General features: G+C 41.8%; 1 protein-coding gene across 1 annotated transcript; it reads left to right on the top strand.

Annotated features, from left to right (window-relative positions):
- The first annotated feature begins 832 nt into the window (after window positions 1-832).
- Window positions 833-12,438, top strand: SRP14 (signal recognition particle 14). Its single transcript, XM_073610800.1, has 5 exons — window positions 833-945; window positions 3,323-3,395; window positions 9,614-9,726; window positions 9,809-9,841; window positions 11,460-12,438. The coding sequence occupies exons 1-5, from the start codon at window positions 922-924 to the stop codon at window positions 11,547-11,549; spliced, it is 333 nt and encodes a 110-aa protein (XP_073466901.1). The 5' UTR covers window positions 833-921; the 3' UTR covers window positions 11,550-12,438.
- The last annotated feature ends 3,610 nt before the right edge of the window (window positions 12,439-16,048 follow it).

The following is a 16,048-nucleotide window of genomic DNA, read 5'->3' as shown; positions in this document are numbered from 1 at the left end:
ATTTCTTATAAGAATATGTATATAATTATTTATCTATGTGGGGATTATGGGTGGCATATCATGGTTACACATTCCAAGGAACATAGTTAACTTATTTCTGATAGGAATATGCATATCATTTTTTCTATCTCGGTTGAAGCTGAGGAGCTGTATATTATATTTACCTGTCATATACCCACCTGTATCTTGGGTCCTTAAAGCAGAGCTATACCCAAAAGTGTAAGCCCCGCTTATCTGCCTCCTTGCCCACTCCAGTGCCACATTTGGTACCTTTCAGGGGTTCACTGCTAGTTTCCCATACAAGCAATGGCTGCAGCCCAGCCGATAGAGAAATCAGCTGGGGTGAAGACATTGCGGGATCCCGGGACAGGTAAGTGTCCTAAGTATTTGTAGCTGTTGACTTTTGATTTTTTCTTAAGGAGCCTGGAGCTCCTCTTTGATACATTTAAAAAAAAAGTGTTCTTAGAACTCTTTTTTGGAAATGTTGGCAGGAATTAGGAATTAAAAGTTGGAAGAGCTACAAACTTTCTGTCACAGCAGTTATTTTATTTTAGTATTTTTTTTTTTTTCTCACTCTTTGTTCACAAAAATAAATTGCTTAAAAAAATAGTTTGCAAAAGAGACCTGCACAAAGTTTAGTAAAGATGCACAGAGTGCAGCAATCTACTCCAGCCAATCAGACTTTAGATCACAGGAAGATAACTGTGGATCCGTTCCTATGGAGGATTCATTCCACTTTACACAGCGGCGCTCGAATTATATTTAATTAGCCAGTAGGTGGCGCTACTAAAGCAGCTCGGCTACAGAACGTCACTCTATGGCTGGGCGCTCTATAACCCGGAAAGCTCTATGATGGCCTTTCGCTGTACTTCCTGTAGATGTGTTTCCGGCGTCTAGTGCTGAGCTCAGCTTTGAGAGAAGATGGTGATGCTGGAGAGTGAGCAGGTGAGAGACACACCGGGACCAGATATGAGTGAGAGAGCTCCGCTGACTGTGGTACCGAGCAGTGACTAATCGGGGAGGGTGAGCTGTAGTGGGCATTGTGGGGCCAGGGTGATGGAATCAATGGGCAGTGTGCCTCCAGCCATCGTGTGTGCTATGAGAACTCAGGGGCTGGAACATGACTTAGGGTTTTTGCATATGTTTATGGGAAGCATGCATGAGAAGTACAAGAGAACGTTCACAGGAGCACAGTACATCTGAGAGCCATACACAGCTCTCCATCTGTCATGGAACACGAGAATATTGGGTTCCATATCCTTCCAGTAAGGGGAGGGAAGGGAATGGATATAACGTAATGGTGTGGATTATCCAGGAGTCGGGCCCAAGCATTTCCTAAACCTAAAGTCTGTGTGTAATTAGATTAAGAAAACAAACTCAGCAGAAGGGACATGACTTCCCTTCAGTGTGAGGTGTTCCCTGTACTGCTGGCTGCTGCTTTAGGCCGACCATACACCGAGTGAATTTCTTCTGTGGTCGCAGGAAAAAAAAAGTTTGATTTTTTTTTTTCCCCCCCCATCAACACAGATGGTATTGATGCACATATCCCTCCTGTCGAGCCATTGCCTTCTCGTGGCGAGGGAATCCATCCCCGCTGGGAGAAGACGGTGATTATTGTCAACGATAGTACCAAGTAAAACCCAGCAGGCTGGTTGTACCCAAGTTGATCGATCAACTTGGTACATTCAGCCCGCCCATTCACAGTGCGTATCTCGGCTGGATCATGTCCAAGCAGCATTAGAAATGTATTTGTTACCTATAGGGTTGCACCGATACCGTATTTTGTTTTTATTGGCCAATTACTCGCCGATACCAAGTACCGATACTTTGCGGTGCGATTTGCATCAACCCAAAAAAGCACAAATCACACCACAAAGAATCGAATGTGATTTCTTTGTGTGTATATAGCTAGATATATAGAAGCACCATTTAGTGGGCAGTTTAGAACTCACAAAAATGCAGCAGAGGGAGCGCTGTTCTAGTAAGTAGGTAGAAACAGATTAGAAGTTCAATGCAACAATCATGAAAAACTGAACAGACTGATGACATTAGGTAAAGAGATCACAAGCCCATGCAGGGAGATGGCAGTGTGCCATGAGGCACTGTGACTCACGGGTTCCATAGTTTACTCTGCTGAGCCTGGTGGAATGAATGGCTGCCTCCTAACCCTGGAGCTCCTGGGGACAGGCGTTGAACCCAATGGATGAAGCTGGCAATGGCCGGCACACCTGGCAATGACCGCTGTGGTCAGGGCTCGTCACCGCCAGCCGGGGGACGCGCCAGGAGCTGACGGAAGTGCTCCACTATGGAGACAGTACTGTGTGGGCAACCGAGGATGGCCATCGATTCAGCATTCGTTGGGCCCACTGCCAGGAGCTCCAGTTTTCCAATAAATGATTGCTGCTTTAAACTTCTAATCTGTCTCTACCTACTGGAAAAGCGCTCCCTCTGCTGAATCTTGTGAGTTCTAAGTATCAGAAGCATTTGGGCGAGTACCAATACTTGCTTGAATGGCTTGAATCTGCAATGATACCGGTATCAGTGCAACTCGTTTTTTTTTTAATTGAGTAACACTCCCAGTGTCAGGCAGATACTTCTCCTTTTTGTTTGCATTTCAGGTGACAAAGGTCACTGAGCCCAGAGTGACATGGATCCTGTCAAAGAAGAGCTGTTTTTTCCACAGTGACAGTTTGGTGTCTTGCTCACATCTCTCAGCAAGGAACCAGCTGAGATTTGAACCGTGTATGGTCTGCCTGGATGGAGGAGGTGGACCTTTCATCCATACGCCTGTCCTTACTTTTCATTGATGGAAGCTACATTCTTTATGAATGGGGGATAGGGGTGGAAAGGTCAGGCATAGTTGGCACTCATGAAAAATACATAGGAAAAGTCCCTCGGCTCTACTAACCTTGCAACACCTAAAGATTATTGGGAGGGGGGCAGTTCAGTGGATGAAAGATTTCAACTAAAGCACTAGTCAGCAGCACAGAAGGTATCAAATTGATTGCAAATTTTGTCCCTTGTGTTGATATTTTTTTTCCTAAACTTAGGCTTTAAACAAGTTATGTGGGTGTAAAATGCCAGGGTCGGCTGGATAGCACAGGAGAGAAGAGAATCTGGGGGGGGGGGGAGTTAAAAAAGGACTCCGGGTGGGGGGTGCAAGAGGGGAAATGGGGTAAATTCAGGTCGCTTGGGGCCTGAGACATGACTTTTCATGATATCTGCATTTATAGGATCCTCCATTCCTGACTAGTCAGCCCCCCTAGGAATCACAGCTTTGTGTGTGTGCTCACTTCGTTGCATTTCTGTTATGTATTTTCAGTTTCTGACTGAACTGACAAGGTTATTCCAGAAGTGCCGCACATCAGGAAGTGTGTTCATAACGCTAAAGAAATGTAAGTATCTATGGATCCCAACTTATTAATTATGATTTATTAACTTAACCCAAAAACAAAAATGTAATATATTGAAGCTTAAATGTAATGACTGCTTTAATTTTCTTTTTTCCAAGTTTTTTTTTTTTCCTTTTTATTTTCACCTGGTTGGTAACACACTATCTGTCAGGACAACAGAAACAAGATAGGAGTATGGACTACCACCCTTCTCTTACTGTCTATAATTTAGGGGAAGTGTCCTTTAGTCCCCAGAGCTAACTGAGAACACTGTAATTGATAGACATACAGCCCAAGTAGAGCGCACAGTAAATTATCACGTCACAAGATTTCTGGTAGGATCAAGAGATTTTTTTTTTTTTTTTTTAACTTCTCAAATGGATCTATCAAAACACTCTAGCATATTTAAAGCTGATCCCCATGTTTTAGTGCAGTTTAAATAGTTCCTTTTTGGACCTAGCTGGTCCAAGCACACCATTTCCTTCACTAACAGATGCGCTGGCAGTGAGCGTTGTATAAACTGTATGTAGCCTCAGCTTCACTAGAAAAACAAAAACCAGAGGGAACACAAAAAATGATTTTATTGAAGAAATTAAACTGATGTTTACTCACAAACGGCACATAACACACTAATCAAAGTAGGGCAGCACAGTGGCTAAGTGGTTAGCATTTCCACCTTGCAGCACTAGGGCCGTTGGTTCAAATCACTACCATGGCACTACCTGCCTGGAGTTTTCATGTTCTCCCTGTTCCTGCGTGGGTTTTCTCCAGGTACTCCGGTTTCCTTCCACACTCCAAAGACTTTCTGTAGATTTATTTGCTCCTGTCTAAATTGGCCCTTGTATCTATATGTATGAATGAGAGTTGGGGACCTTCGATTGTAAGCTCCTTGAGGGCAGGGACTGATGTGCATGCATATTATGTATGTAAAGCACTGCGTAAATTGATCGTGCTTTATAAGTACCTGTAATAAATATAGTCCACAGTGACTCGCACACTCTGGTCCACTGCGCCAGTCTCAGCATAAAGAAGACCCTTCCAATGGCTGATGCATTTAAAGGGTAGGTACCCTCTTCAGAGCCAATCTCTATGCTGAGATTGGTGCAGTGGACCAGAGTGTGCGGGTCACTGTGGACTTTGATGAGCTTGCTATTGTCCTGTTTGTGAGTACACAACTTTTTTTTTTAAGAAAAAAAATTTTTTTTTAAGGTAATGCGCAAGGCTGGTGTGCCCTCTGTTTTTTGTTTTTCCAGTGATTTTTTTAAGTCCTCAGGGGGCTGCAAAGTCCTGTTTAACCTCGAACTGGGAAAGACCTAGGGTCCTTTGTTACCTAAACATCCACCCTGAGCGCATGAGATTGTTCGTTAAGCCTCAGCTTCATAAAGTATACAGTGATGTGTTCAGGCTGCGGGACGGAACTTCCCGCTCTGCTCCTGAGACAAAATTGAGTTGGGCTGAGCACTTCTATGAATGAATAGAAGGCTTCCTCTGATTGGCTAAGGAGAACAGATAACATAATGGGGGATTTTAATTATCCAGACATAGACTGGGCGGAGGGAACCGCGCATTCATTTAAGGCTCGCCAGTTCCATAGTGTCTTGCAGGACAATTTTATGGGTCAGATGGTAGACGCACCAACTAGAAATAAAACATTACTAGATCTACTGATTACCAACAATACAGACCTGATAACAGATGTGGAAATACGGGGCAATTTAGGTAACAGCGATCACAGGTCAATTAGTTTCAGTATAAATCACACAAATAGGAGACATGAAGGGAACACAAAGACACTGAATTTCAAAAGAGCCAACTTCCCTAAACTACAAACCTTGCTAAAAGGCATAAATTGGGATAAAATATTAGGAACAAAGAATACGGAGGAGAGATGGGTTTGCTTTAAGAGCATATTAAATAAGGGCATTAGCCAATGTATCCCATTGAGTAATAAATTTAAAAGAGCGAACAAACATCCTGGATGGCTTAACTCCAATGTAAAAATGCATATAAAAGCAAAGGAGAAGGCCTTCAAAAAATACAAGGTTGAGGGATCATCCACAGCATTCAGAATTTATAAAGAATGCAATAAGAAATGTAAGGGTGCAATTAGGTTGGCTAAGATAGAACATGAAAGACACATAGCGGAGGAGAGCAAAAAAAATCCCAAGAAATTCTTTAAGTATGTAAACAGTAAAAAAGGGAGGACAGACCATATTGGCCCCATAAAGAATGAGGAAGGACATCTGGTTACAAAGGATGGGGAGATGGCAAAGGTATTGAATTTATTCTTCTCCCCAGTCTTCACGAGTGAATCGGGGGGCTTCAGTAACCAAAACTGCAGTGTTTATCCTCATGACACAACACAGGAAGCACCTACATGGTTAACAGAGGACGGAATTAAAATTAGACTTGAGAAACTTAACATTAATAAATCACCGGGACCAGATGGCTTGCATCCGAGGGTACTTAGGGAACTCAGTCAGGTGATTGCCAGACCGTTGTTCCTAATTTTTACAGACAGTCTATTGACTGGAATGGTACCAGCTGATTGGAGAAAAGCCAATGTAGCACCAATATTTAAAAAGGGCCCAAAAAACATCCCTGGGAATTACAGACCAGTTAGCCTAACATCAATAGTATGTAAACTCTTGGAGGGGATGATAAGGGACTATATACAAGATTTTAGTAATAAGAATGATATCATTAGCAGTAATCAGCATGGATTCATGAAGAATCATTCTTGCCAAACCAATCTATTAACCTTCTATGAGGAGGTGAGTTGCCATCTAGATAAAGGAAGGCCCGTAGACGTGGTGTATCTGGATTTTGCAAAAGCATTTGACACAGTTCCCCATAAACGTTTACTGTACAAAAATAAGGTGCATTGGCATGGACCATAGGGTGAGTACATGGATTGAAAACTGGCTACAAGGGCGTGTTCAGAGGGTGGTGATAAATGGGGAGTACTCAGAATGGTCAGGGGTGGGTAGTGGGGTTCCCCAGGGTTCTGTGCTGGGACCAATCCTATTTAATTTGTTCATAAACGACCTGGAGGATGGGATAAACAGTTCAATCTCTGTATTTGCAGACGATACTAAGCTAAGCAGGGCAATAACTTCTCCGCAGGATGTGGAAATCTTGCAAAAAGACCTGAACAAATTAATGGGGTGGGCGACTACATGGCAAATGAGGTTCAATGTAGAAAAATGTAAAATAATGCATTTGGGTGGCAAAAATATGAATGCAATCTATACACTGGGGGGAGAACCTCTGGGGGAATCTAGGATGGAAAAGGACCTGGGGGTCCTAGTGGATGATAGGCTCAGCAATGGCATGCAATGCCAAGCTGCTGCTAATAAAGCAAACAGAATATTGGCATGCATTAAAAGGGGGATCAACTGCAGAGATAAAACGATAATTCTCCCGCTCTACAAGACTCTGGTCCGCCCGCACCTGGAGTATGCTGTCCAGTTCTGGGCACCAGTCCTCAGGAGGGAAGTACTGGAAATGGAGCGAGTACAAAGAAGGGCAACAAAGCTAATAAAGGGTCTGGAGGATCTTAGTTATGAGGAAAGGTTGCGAGCACTGAACTTATTCTCTCTGGAGAAGAGACGCTTGAGAGGGGATATGATTTCAATTTACAAATACTGTACTGGTGACCCCACAATAGGGATAAAACTTTTTCGCAGAAGAGAGTTTAATAAGACTCGTGGCCACTCATTACAATTAGAAGAAAAGAGGTTTAACCTTAAACTACGTAGAGGGTTCTTTACTGTAAGAGCGGCAAGGATGTGGAATTCCCTTCCACAGGCGGTGGTCTCAGCGGGGAGCATTGATAGCTTCAAGAAACTATTAGATAATCACCTGAATGACCGCAATATACAGGGATATGTAATGTAATACTGACACATAATCACACACATAGGATGGACTTGTGTCTTTTTTCAACCTCACCTACTATGTAACTATGTAACATCCCAATCTCCAAGTCAGCCAATCAGAAGAAGCCATGTGTTCATTCATAGAATATAAAGATTGCTGTGAATGGCTAAGCAGCACACAGCCTGACTAGATTTTCTTCTGAAAAGTGATCTGGATGCAGATAGCTCTTAAGAGGAGCAGTGGGTTTACATGCATGTCTAAATTCAGCCTAAGTGAAGTACATAGTTTGTTTGAACCAGCTTGGCTGGAAGTGATGTATGTCCCAAGCTTCGCCTTGATGCGTTTCACCCAATGACTGGGTGTCTTACAGTCCTATCCTTCTGTATGCTCCATGTTGAATGTGCCCAGAACTTACACTGAAGTGGAGAAGGTGGTTCATTTTTGTCTTTTGCTCCAAAATTTTCCCCTCACTTGCCAGTGCCAGGGAACTTTGTCCCTGTTAATTGGACGTTGACAGATTCTCTTTAAGAAAGTTGAGGAATGCTAATGTAACTGACCTGATAGCAACATTTCCCATGAAAATTCCGCTTTGTGTGAGTTGCAATATAGAGGTTTTTGTTTGAAACTTGCTGTCCTAGGTTTGTTTGTTTTTCTACTTGGAGCTCTCATCAGGGGGTTTTGGTTTGTGAGTCTTTACACCAAGTGTGCAGCTGAGAAATATGTTGTGACCACAAATGGCAGTTTGGACAAAAAAAATTGCAGTTATGGCCTATCCTGATTTTATATGTGTAAGTTTCAAAAATTCTATGACTGTCCAAAAATGTTGACAATGGTACACTGTTAAGAGCCCTGCAGCATGACTGGATTGAAGTACTGTATCTCCAGTGAGACACACAGTTCAAATGCATATGGGCAGTATGTAAATGTATTGTTTGCCAATTACCGTATTTATCGGCGTATAACACACACCTTAACTTTAAGAGGGAAGTTTCAGACACCACTCCTCCTGTGTCACTCTCATTGTAAATCAAAGCTTCTAAATACCTCCATTAACACCAGACCCAGTCACGTGACTGCTCTCCTCCTCCGATCAAAAGCTACACACGAGGAGGCGGCAGAGCGGGAGAAGGAGAGCAGCCACAACGAGCGGCGTTTAATTGAGGGATTCAGAGGCTTAGATTTACATTGAGAGTTGCACAAGAGGAGTGGTATATGACAAAGGGCTGGCAGTAATGTTTTCTGAACTTTACTGGCATGCTATCCCACGGCCAGCGGGATGGGTGGCACCTGGGGCAGACTGCCTGATTCCCTGCCCCCATTGGTTAAAAAAAAAAAAATTATCGGTGTATAACACGCATGTGCGGTTTATCCTCTATTTTCAGGGTAAAAATGCTGATAAATACGGTAATTTGTAATTCTTGTTTTGTTATCCACGTCACACTGCATTGATAGGTAGGTGGCTCCATGTTTGCTTCAGCTTTGTAGTTTACTGCATCTTTTTATTTATTGGAATTGAGTCATCAGTATGATGCGACTCCATTGTTCAATGAGCAGGGGACAATACAGCTAAGGCCCCTTTCACACTGGGGCGGCGCTTTAACGTCGGTATTCGGCTGCTAGCAGGGCGGTTTTACCCCCTGCTAGCGGCCGAGAAAGGGTTAAAAACCACCGCAAAGCGCCTCAGTAGAGGCGCTTTGCCGGTGGTATAGCCGCGGTCCCACATTGATTTCAATGGGCAGGAGTGGTGAAGGGGCTGTATACAACACTGTTCCTTCACAGTTCCAAAGATGCTGCTAGCAGGACTTTTTTTACTGTCCTGCTAGCACACCGCTCCAATGTGGAAAGCCCCCAGCGGCACTTTCAGGTCGGTTTGCAGGCGCTATTTTAGCACAATACCGCCTGCAAACCGCCTCTGTGTGAAAGGGCTCTTAGGACAGAACTTTACTGTAAAACCTTAGTACACATGTTCCAGCACTCATCCCTCCTAGCCCTCTCCCATGCAGCTACTATCGCATTTTAAATCTGCATGGTTGTGTGGGGCTCCTCCCACACAGCCGCATTATTCATTGACAGAGATCTGTGAATAAAGAGACTACAAGCCCATCTTCTGTGGTTCTCACTACTATGCGTGCGCTGATTTGATTTTTTTATTTTTTTTTCCCTGCAAAAAATGTGCTTTTATTATTAAGGTGAACATGGTCTTTAATGTAGCTGCCACCAATTTACTAGCTGGATGCTTGGCACCTCAAACAGACTTAAAGGAAATCTGTCATTGGATAACTATTATAACAAAACATTTTGAAATTGAAGTAATTTACCATATGCTGTATTTTCTACAGATGATGGCCGGACAAAACCCATCCCCAGTAAGAGCCATGCAGAAAGTTTTGAACCAGCTGATAACAAATGCCTTTTGAGAGCTACAGATGGAAAGAAAAAAATTAGCACAGTGGTAGGTGAACTGTCAAATGGGCATAGCATGATGCCCACAGTGACATATCTTCTCACACAGTTTTATTTTCTATTTCCAACAGGTCAGTTCTAAAGAAGTAAACAAGTTCCAGATGGTAAGTACTGGAATACGTGTAGTAAAATTACAAACTTTGCAAATATCATTGAAGCAGGTAATTAGGCTGAACTACACAGGACTTTCAGTGTTAAGCTGTGAGCAGACATTGCCAACAGATCTCTTCAGGGTATAAAGGGTAATAGGGCTAAACTCCAGGCAAAAAAGGATTGGGGCACTATTTGGGTATCAATACCGTACCTCTAAGGTGTCTCCCACTCATGGCTGCTGTAGAGTCATGCACTCCTTGACATTGATATAAGTGGTGAACTTCTGCTGCTGAAACTGACAGCGAGCCACTCGCTCTTCTGTTCATAGGAGTCTTTGTATTAGAAGCCGTAATGGTGTATATTCTACCACTTCTATAACCTATATAAACCCATGTGTAACTACTCTGTAAACCTTTCCTATTTACTCCCTTTGGTCTGTTCTATTTACCATTGAAACTGGTATTTGCAAGGGGGATATGCTTTGTAGTCTCAACACTTCCTGGCCTGGGGTGACAACACTGCTGCTCTATAGATACAGTATAATAAGTAAGCATTGTCATCCTAGGACAGGAAGTGTGTTGCAGGCAAGATCACCAGATGAAAAAGTGCAGCCACCACATCTAAGGACTGGTAAGCTGCAATATAGTAACATGGTTAATCTGGTTGAAAAAGTCCATCCAGTTCAACAACAGAGAAAAAAAATGTATATTTATTTTTATTATAGGTATTTATATAGAGCCAGCAAATTACGCAGCACTTTACATTGTGTACATTCTCATCAGTCCCTGCCTTCATGGAGCATACAATCTATGGTGCCTACCTCACATGCATACAGTACATACAGATAATTTAGTAAATTAACTTTTGAAACCCACACAAGCACAGGGAGAACATGCAAACTCCATGCAGGTAGTGTCGTGTTTTGGATTCAAACCTGTATTTTAAAATTGTTCTTTGGTTTAGATACACTTTTTAAGTATTTGATTAAAGGGCTAGCTGACTTATTCACTTTCTCTAGGACAGTGGTTCTCAACTCCTGTCCTCAGGACCCACTAACAGGCCAGGTTTGCAAGATAACTGAAATACATCACAGGTGATATAATTTGCTGCTCAGTTATCTTGCAAACCTGGCCTGTTAGTGGGTCCTGAGGATAGGAGTTTAGAACCACTGCTCTAGGATAACCATTCATCCACTTTCATTTCTCTCTATACTTGGAGCTTCTTTTAAAAAAAAAATTCCTATGTAGGTCATTCTGTGATGCACAATGGTTAGCACTTCTGTCTAGCAGCACTGGGGTCATTGGTTCGAATCCCAGCCATGAAACTATCTGCCTGGAGTTTGCATATTCTCCCTGTGCCTGCGTGGGTTTCCTTTCACATTCCAAAGACATGCTTGTGGGTTAATTGGCTCCTATCTAAACTGGCCCTTTAGTATGTGTATGGATGAATGTAAGCTCCTTGGGGGTAAGGGACTGATGTGAATGTAAAATATATAAGTGTAAAGCACTGTGTAAATTGACGGCTCTATAGAAGTACCTGTAATAAATACAATGCAGCAAGTAGGGGGTAGTCTACTGTCATTAGCATTACATCTTGTGAAATGTAACCCCCCCTCTTCTTCATATACAGGCTTATTCCAATTTACTGCGTGCAAATATGGATGGACTGAAAAAGAAGGATAAGAAAAGTAAAACAAAGAAGAGTAGTGCTGCTCAGTAACAGACTTGGACACTTGCTTATTTAATTCTGTCTGGGATTGTGGAAAACATTTGGTGGCCAGAGATGATACATCTGGATGCTTTTATAAAGGCTCTTTAAGGTGCCCTGCTGCTGCCTATAAATTTTTTTTTTTTTTTTTTTTTTTCTTCATAATTTGAAGACCTTGTCATTGGGAATACTGTACAGCTTATCCAGTATGGACAAGTTTGTTGTTTTTTTGTTTTTTGTTTTTTTTTGTTTCTTTGAAATTTTTTTCAGTGAAATAATAATAATTTACAACATGGTTTGTGTGACCAGTACAAGGATGTCTGGGTTACATTATCAAAAATGAATGAAATTTCTTACAATTTAGTGCAGTGGGGTAAAAGTATTGTTTGTGCAGATAACCAAACTGACTTATTTTGTGGCCATTGTATAAACTGTCATTCCATCTTTCACTGGGTGAGAATGACAGTTCATACACTACATCACGTGTGCTATGGTGGTACAGTTATCTGCATAATTCACAGTGCAGTGGTTTGGTGAAGCTTTGTCAGGACTGCAACACATTACTGAAATGAGTATTCAGTTCCACTGTAGAAGTCGGGGTGTGTTGTGAAAAGATGCATACGTGACGTGTCAGGACATTAAAATTCCTATGGTCCTCTGCACTTGCCTTGTATTAAAGTTGAAAGGTTTGGTACACGAGACAGACTTGGTTATTTTCTACAATTTCACACAAGCCAGACAGTATAACTGTTCTGGATATGATGAATCAAGTTGTTAGTTTTTTTTTTTTTTTTTTGGTTAATAAAGTATTGTTTTAATTTGATTACATTGTTCTAATGTTTGACCCAGAAAAAGAAAAAAATTTGTATATGAAAGAAATAAAAGTGACCTTTACTGTTAATGCAATGGAGCGCTGTGTTTTAAGAAAATATAACTGTTTGGGGTCTGTCTTGTTATAAATATGCTATCGATACACTTATTTATTTTTGCTACGGTGGGGAATACGGGGGAGATTTATCCTATGTCCTGGCAACCAGTGTCACCCACACAGGAAGAAATGGTAAATCCAGAATTTTACAGTTGACGCCAAAACAGGAGTTGAGGGGAAATGTTTCACTGTTATTTATTCAGAAAACCTCAGCAGCTGGACCCAGAAAATGGCAAGGATTCCAACATATTCTACTGTATCTAATGCCGAAAATTTTTTTGGCTAGAGTGGGTTTCCATATCCCCACCCCCCCCTTTACAAAAGTTTTATTGATAGCAATACCAATTCGCAGCATTGATGTTTTAGTATAAACAAGTCCAATGTTTTTTACATCTATGGGAAATATAAATATTGAGTCTGATTTCAACATTACAGGAGGCTTACACTTGCAGCAAGTATTTCGATGTGAAGTAGGTATTAATGCTGAACAGGTTGACAAATGAACATAATTAGACGGTGGTAAATAGAGCTGTGCTCTCACACAAACATAAATTGTGATAAACTAAAACAAATTAAGCATATTAATTAATGAAAAAAGGCCCTTATGGGCGAACATAGGTTCTTGTTTAGTGCAGCCCCATTTATTAATCTAATTTTGTATGAAACAATGTGTAAATCTGAAATAATGACAAAGGTAGGTCCCGATGATGATGGGGGGGGGGATAAAAATATATATATCCTTAATAGGTAACCATGGATCGATGGCACACCACCCGTGCATGCAAAAAGTGTAAGGGCTGTAGGTCACTTCAACAGAGTCCTCGTGATGGCAATATCTCATACCGCAACGGAAAGTCTAACCTCTGCCACATAAATTGCATGTTTACCAGCTTGCAAATGCTAAATTGCTTGTGGCTAATACCCAGCCCATGGCCTTTATCCTTAGAAAGGGCAAGCAGATGGCAACTTAAATCAAATAGGACATTCCATCACATAGCAGAGCAGGTGATCATGACCTTCCATGGGGCTCAAAAGAAAATGGGATCTTCCTTTTGGATGGTGTACTCACAATACCCCAGAAAAAGAAATACTCGCCATAGTGTAAAAAAACCAAATGCAACCAAAAACAAACAGAATTGCACTTACATGAAAGACCATAAATATGTCAGAATTCAAAAAGCCGGCCGGCTTGCATAAAACTCCTGTCCTGGGAATGTGAACAGCGCAGTTAGGTCAACGTTTCGTCATCCTGGGGCATGGGACCCTTGGCTGGGTATTCGCCACAAGTGATTCAGCTTTTGCAAGCTGGTAAGAGTGCAATTTATGTGGCGGAGGTTACACTTTGAGTTGCGTTGTAAGATATTACCATCAGGAGGAGGACTCTCTTGAAGTGACCTACGTCTCTTAGGCTCAGTTCACACTAGGGGCGGCACGACTTGCAGGTCGCCTCACAGAGGCGACCTGCACACGACTGCCACGGCGACTTGCAAAACGACTTCTGTATAGAAGTCTATGCAAGTCGCCCCCAAAGTAGTACAGGAACTTTTTTCTAAGTCGGAGCGACTTGCGTCGCTCCGATTAGAACGGTTCCATTGTACAGAACGGGAGGCGACTTGTCAGGCGACTAGGTTGCCTGACAAGTCGCCCCCGTGTGAACCGGCACTTACACTTTTTGCATGCACGGGTAATGTGACATCTATCCATGGAACTCAGCTATGAGGAAAGATTAGAGGAACTGAATTTATTCTCTCTTGAGAAGAGGACATAAGTGGGGATATGATCACCATGTATAAATATATAAGGGGTCCATATAGTGAACTGGGTGTTGTGTTATTCACTTTGTGGTCAACACAGAGGACAAGGGGGAACTCTTTACGCCTAGAGGAAAAAAGATTTCATCTCCAAATATGGAAAGGTTTCTTCACAGTAAGAGCTGTGAAAATGTGGAATTTACTCCTTCCAGAGGTGGTTCTGGCCCACTCAGTAGATTGCTTTAAGAAAAGCCTGTATTCTTTCCTAAACATACATAATATAACTGGGTACTAACATTTATAGGTAAAGTTGATCCAGGGAAAATCCAATTGCCTCTCGGGGGATCAGAAAGGATTTTTTTTTTCCCCTGTTGTAGCAAATTAGGTCATGCTTTGCTGGGGTTTTTCACCTTCCTCTGGATCAACTGGGTATATGGGATTGTATGATATAATTTATTTTTATGGTTGAACTAGATGGACTTGTCTTTTTTTTTCACCTGACTAACTAACTATGGTTACCTATTAACCTCCCTGGCGGTATGATTATTTCGGATTTTAGGTGCTGAAAGCGGTACCATTATTTTGCATGGAAATTTGGCGTTTTATATTGTAGGTCTGTAAATCTTAACAATAACACACTTAAATCTGTCCAAACCAGAGTCTAGTAGATATCCCGGGTATGATAAAGTTTGAAACACAAAAACATAAATTATAATATAATAAATAAAAATAAATAATTTTAAAAAATTTAAAAAAATAGTAATAAAATAAATTTCCCCACGATTCACTATCGCTCAATTCTGCAAGTGTTCTAATTTATTATCGCTGTTTTCTAGCTGGTCTAAAGCCACTTTTGACGTAAAGGGACACTTTTTGGTTGCTATGGACAATCTCCAGTTTCCAGGCAGAAAGAACAGTGTATATCATGTAAAACTGCATGCAGGGCATGGGACAAAGCACTGGGGACAAAAGGGATGTGAAATCATTTCATACAGTACTGTAATCTGTAAGATTACAGTACTGTATGTGTTATGATTTTGACAGTTTTTTGAATTTGCCGCCAGGCTCCGCCCCCGTGCGTCGCGACGCTCGCAGGGAACGGAGCCTGGCACAGAGAGGCTTCGGAGGAGGACGGAGCCCTCGGACACTGCGGGGGACATCGCAGGATCCCGGGGACAAGGTAAGTAACGCCGCCCCAGGATCCTGCAATGCGATCCCGAGTGTGGCTCGGGGTTACCGCTAATGGTACTGAATTTTAACCCCGAGCCACACTCGGGAAAACCGCCAGGGAGGTTAAGGACAATAGTTTTTTTTTTTTTTTCTTTCCCCTCCATCATTGGGACCTACCTTTGTTATTATTTCCAATTTTACACATTGTTTCATCCAAATTAGGTTCTTGTTTAGTGCAGCCTCCTTTATTAATCTATGTTCACCCACCAAGGACGTTTTTTTCATTATTAATTACCATGTTTAGTTTGTTTTAGTTTATCACAATTCATGTTTGTGTGAGACTGCAGCTCTATTTACCACCATATTCTTTTCTGTGTATATCTTACAGTAGTGTTGCTGCTTACAGGGATTGCTTAAGTTTATAGCACAGTTTTTTGTTTGTTTTTTTTTCCTGTTTTATGAACGTAATTATACACCGATCATGGTATGGATTCCACTAGACCACTGCAGGATATGCTTTGGTATCTGATACTAAGGCGTCAGTATCAGATCTCTGTAAGGTGCAAGGTGAGGCCTCCATGAATCACAATTGTATTCCACAGATGCTCAATTATATTGCAATTTGGAGGCCAAGTCATTACCTCCCCCCTCTGATGGAGTCC

Source organism: Aquarana catesbeiana, linkage group LG13 (genome assembly GCF_042186555.1).
Source record: "Aquarana catesbeiana isolate 2022-GZ linkage group LG13, ASM4218655v1, whole genome shotgun sequence".
Classification (NCBI taxonomy): Eukaryota; Metazoa; Chordata; class Amphibia; order Anura; family Ranidae; genus Aquarana; species Aquarana catesbeiana.
The sequence above is the reverse complement of the archived record's forward strand: the minus strand, read 5'-3'. Positions and strand labels throughout refer to the sequence as shown.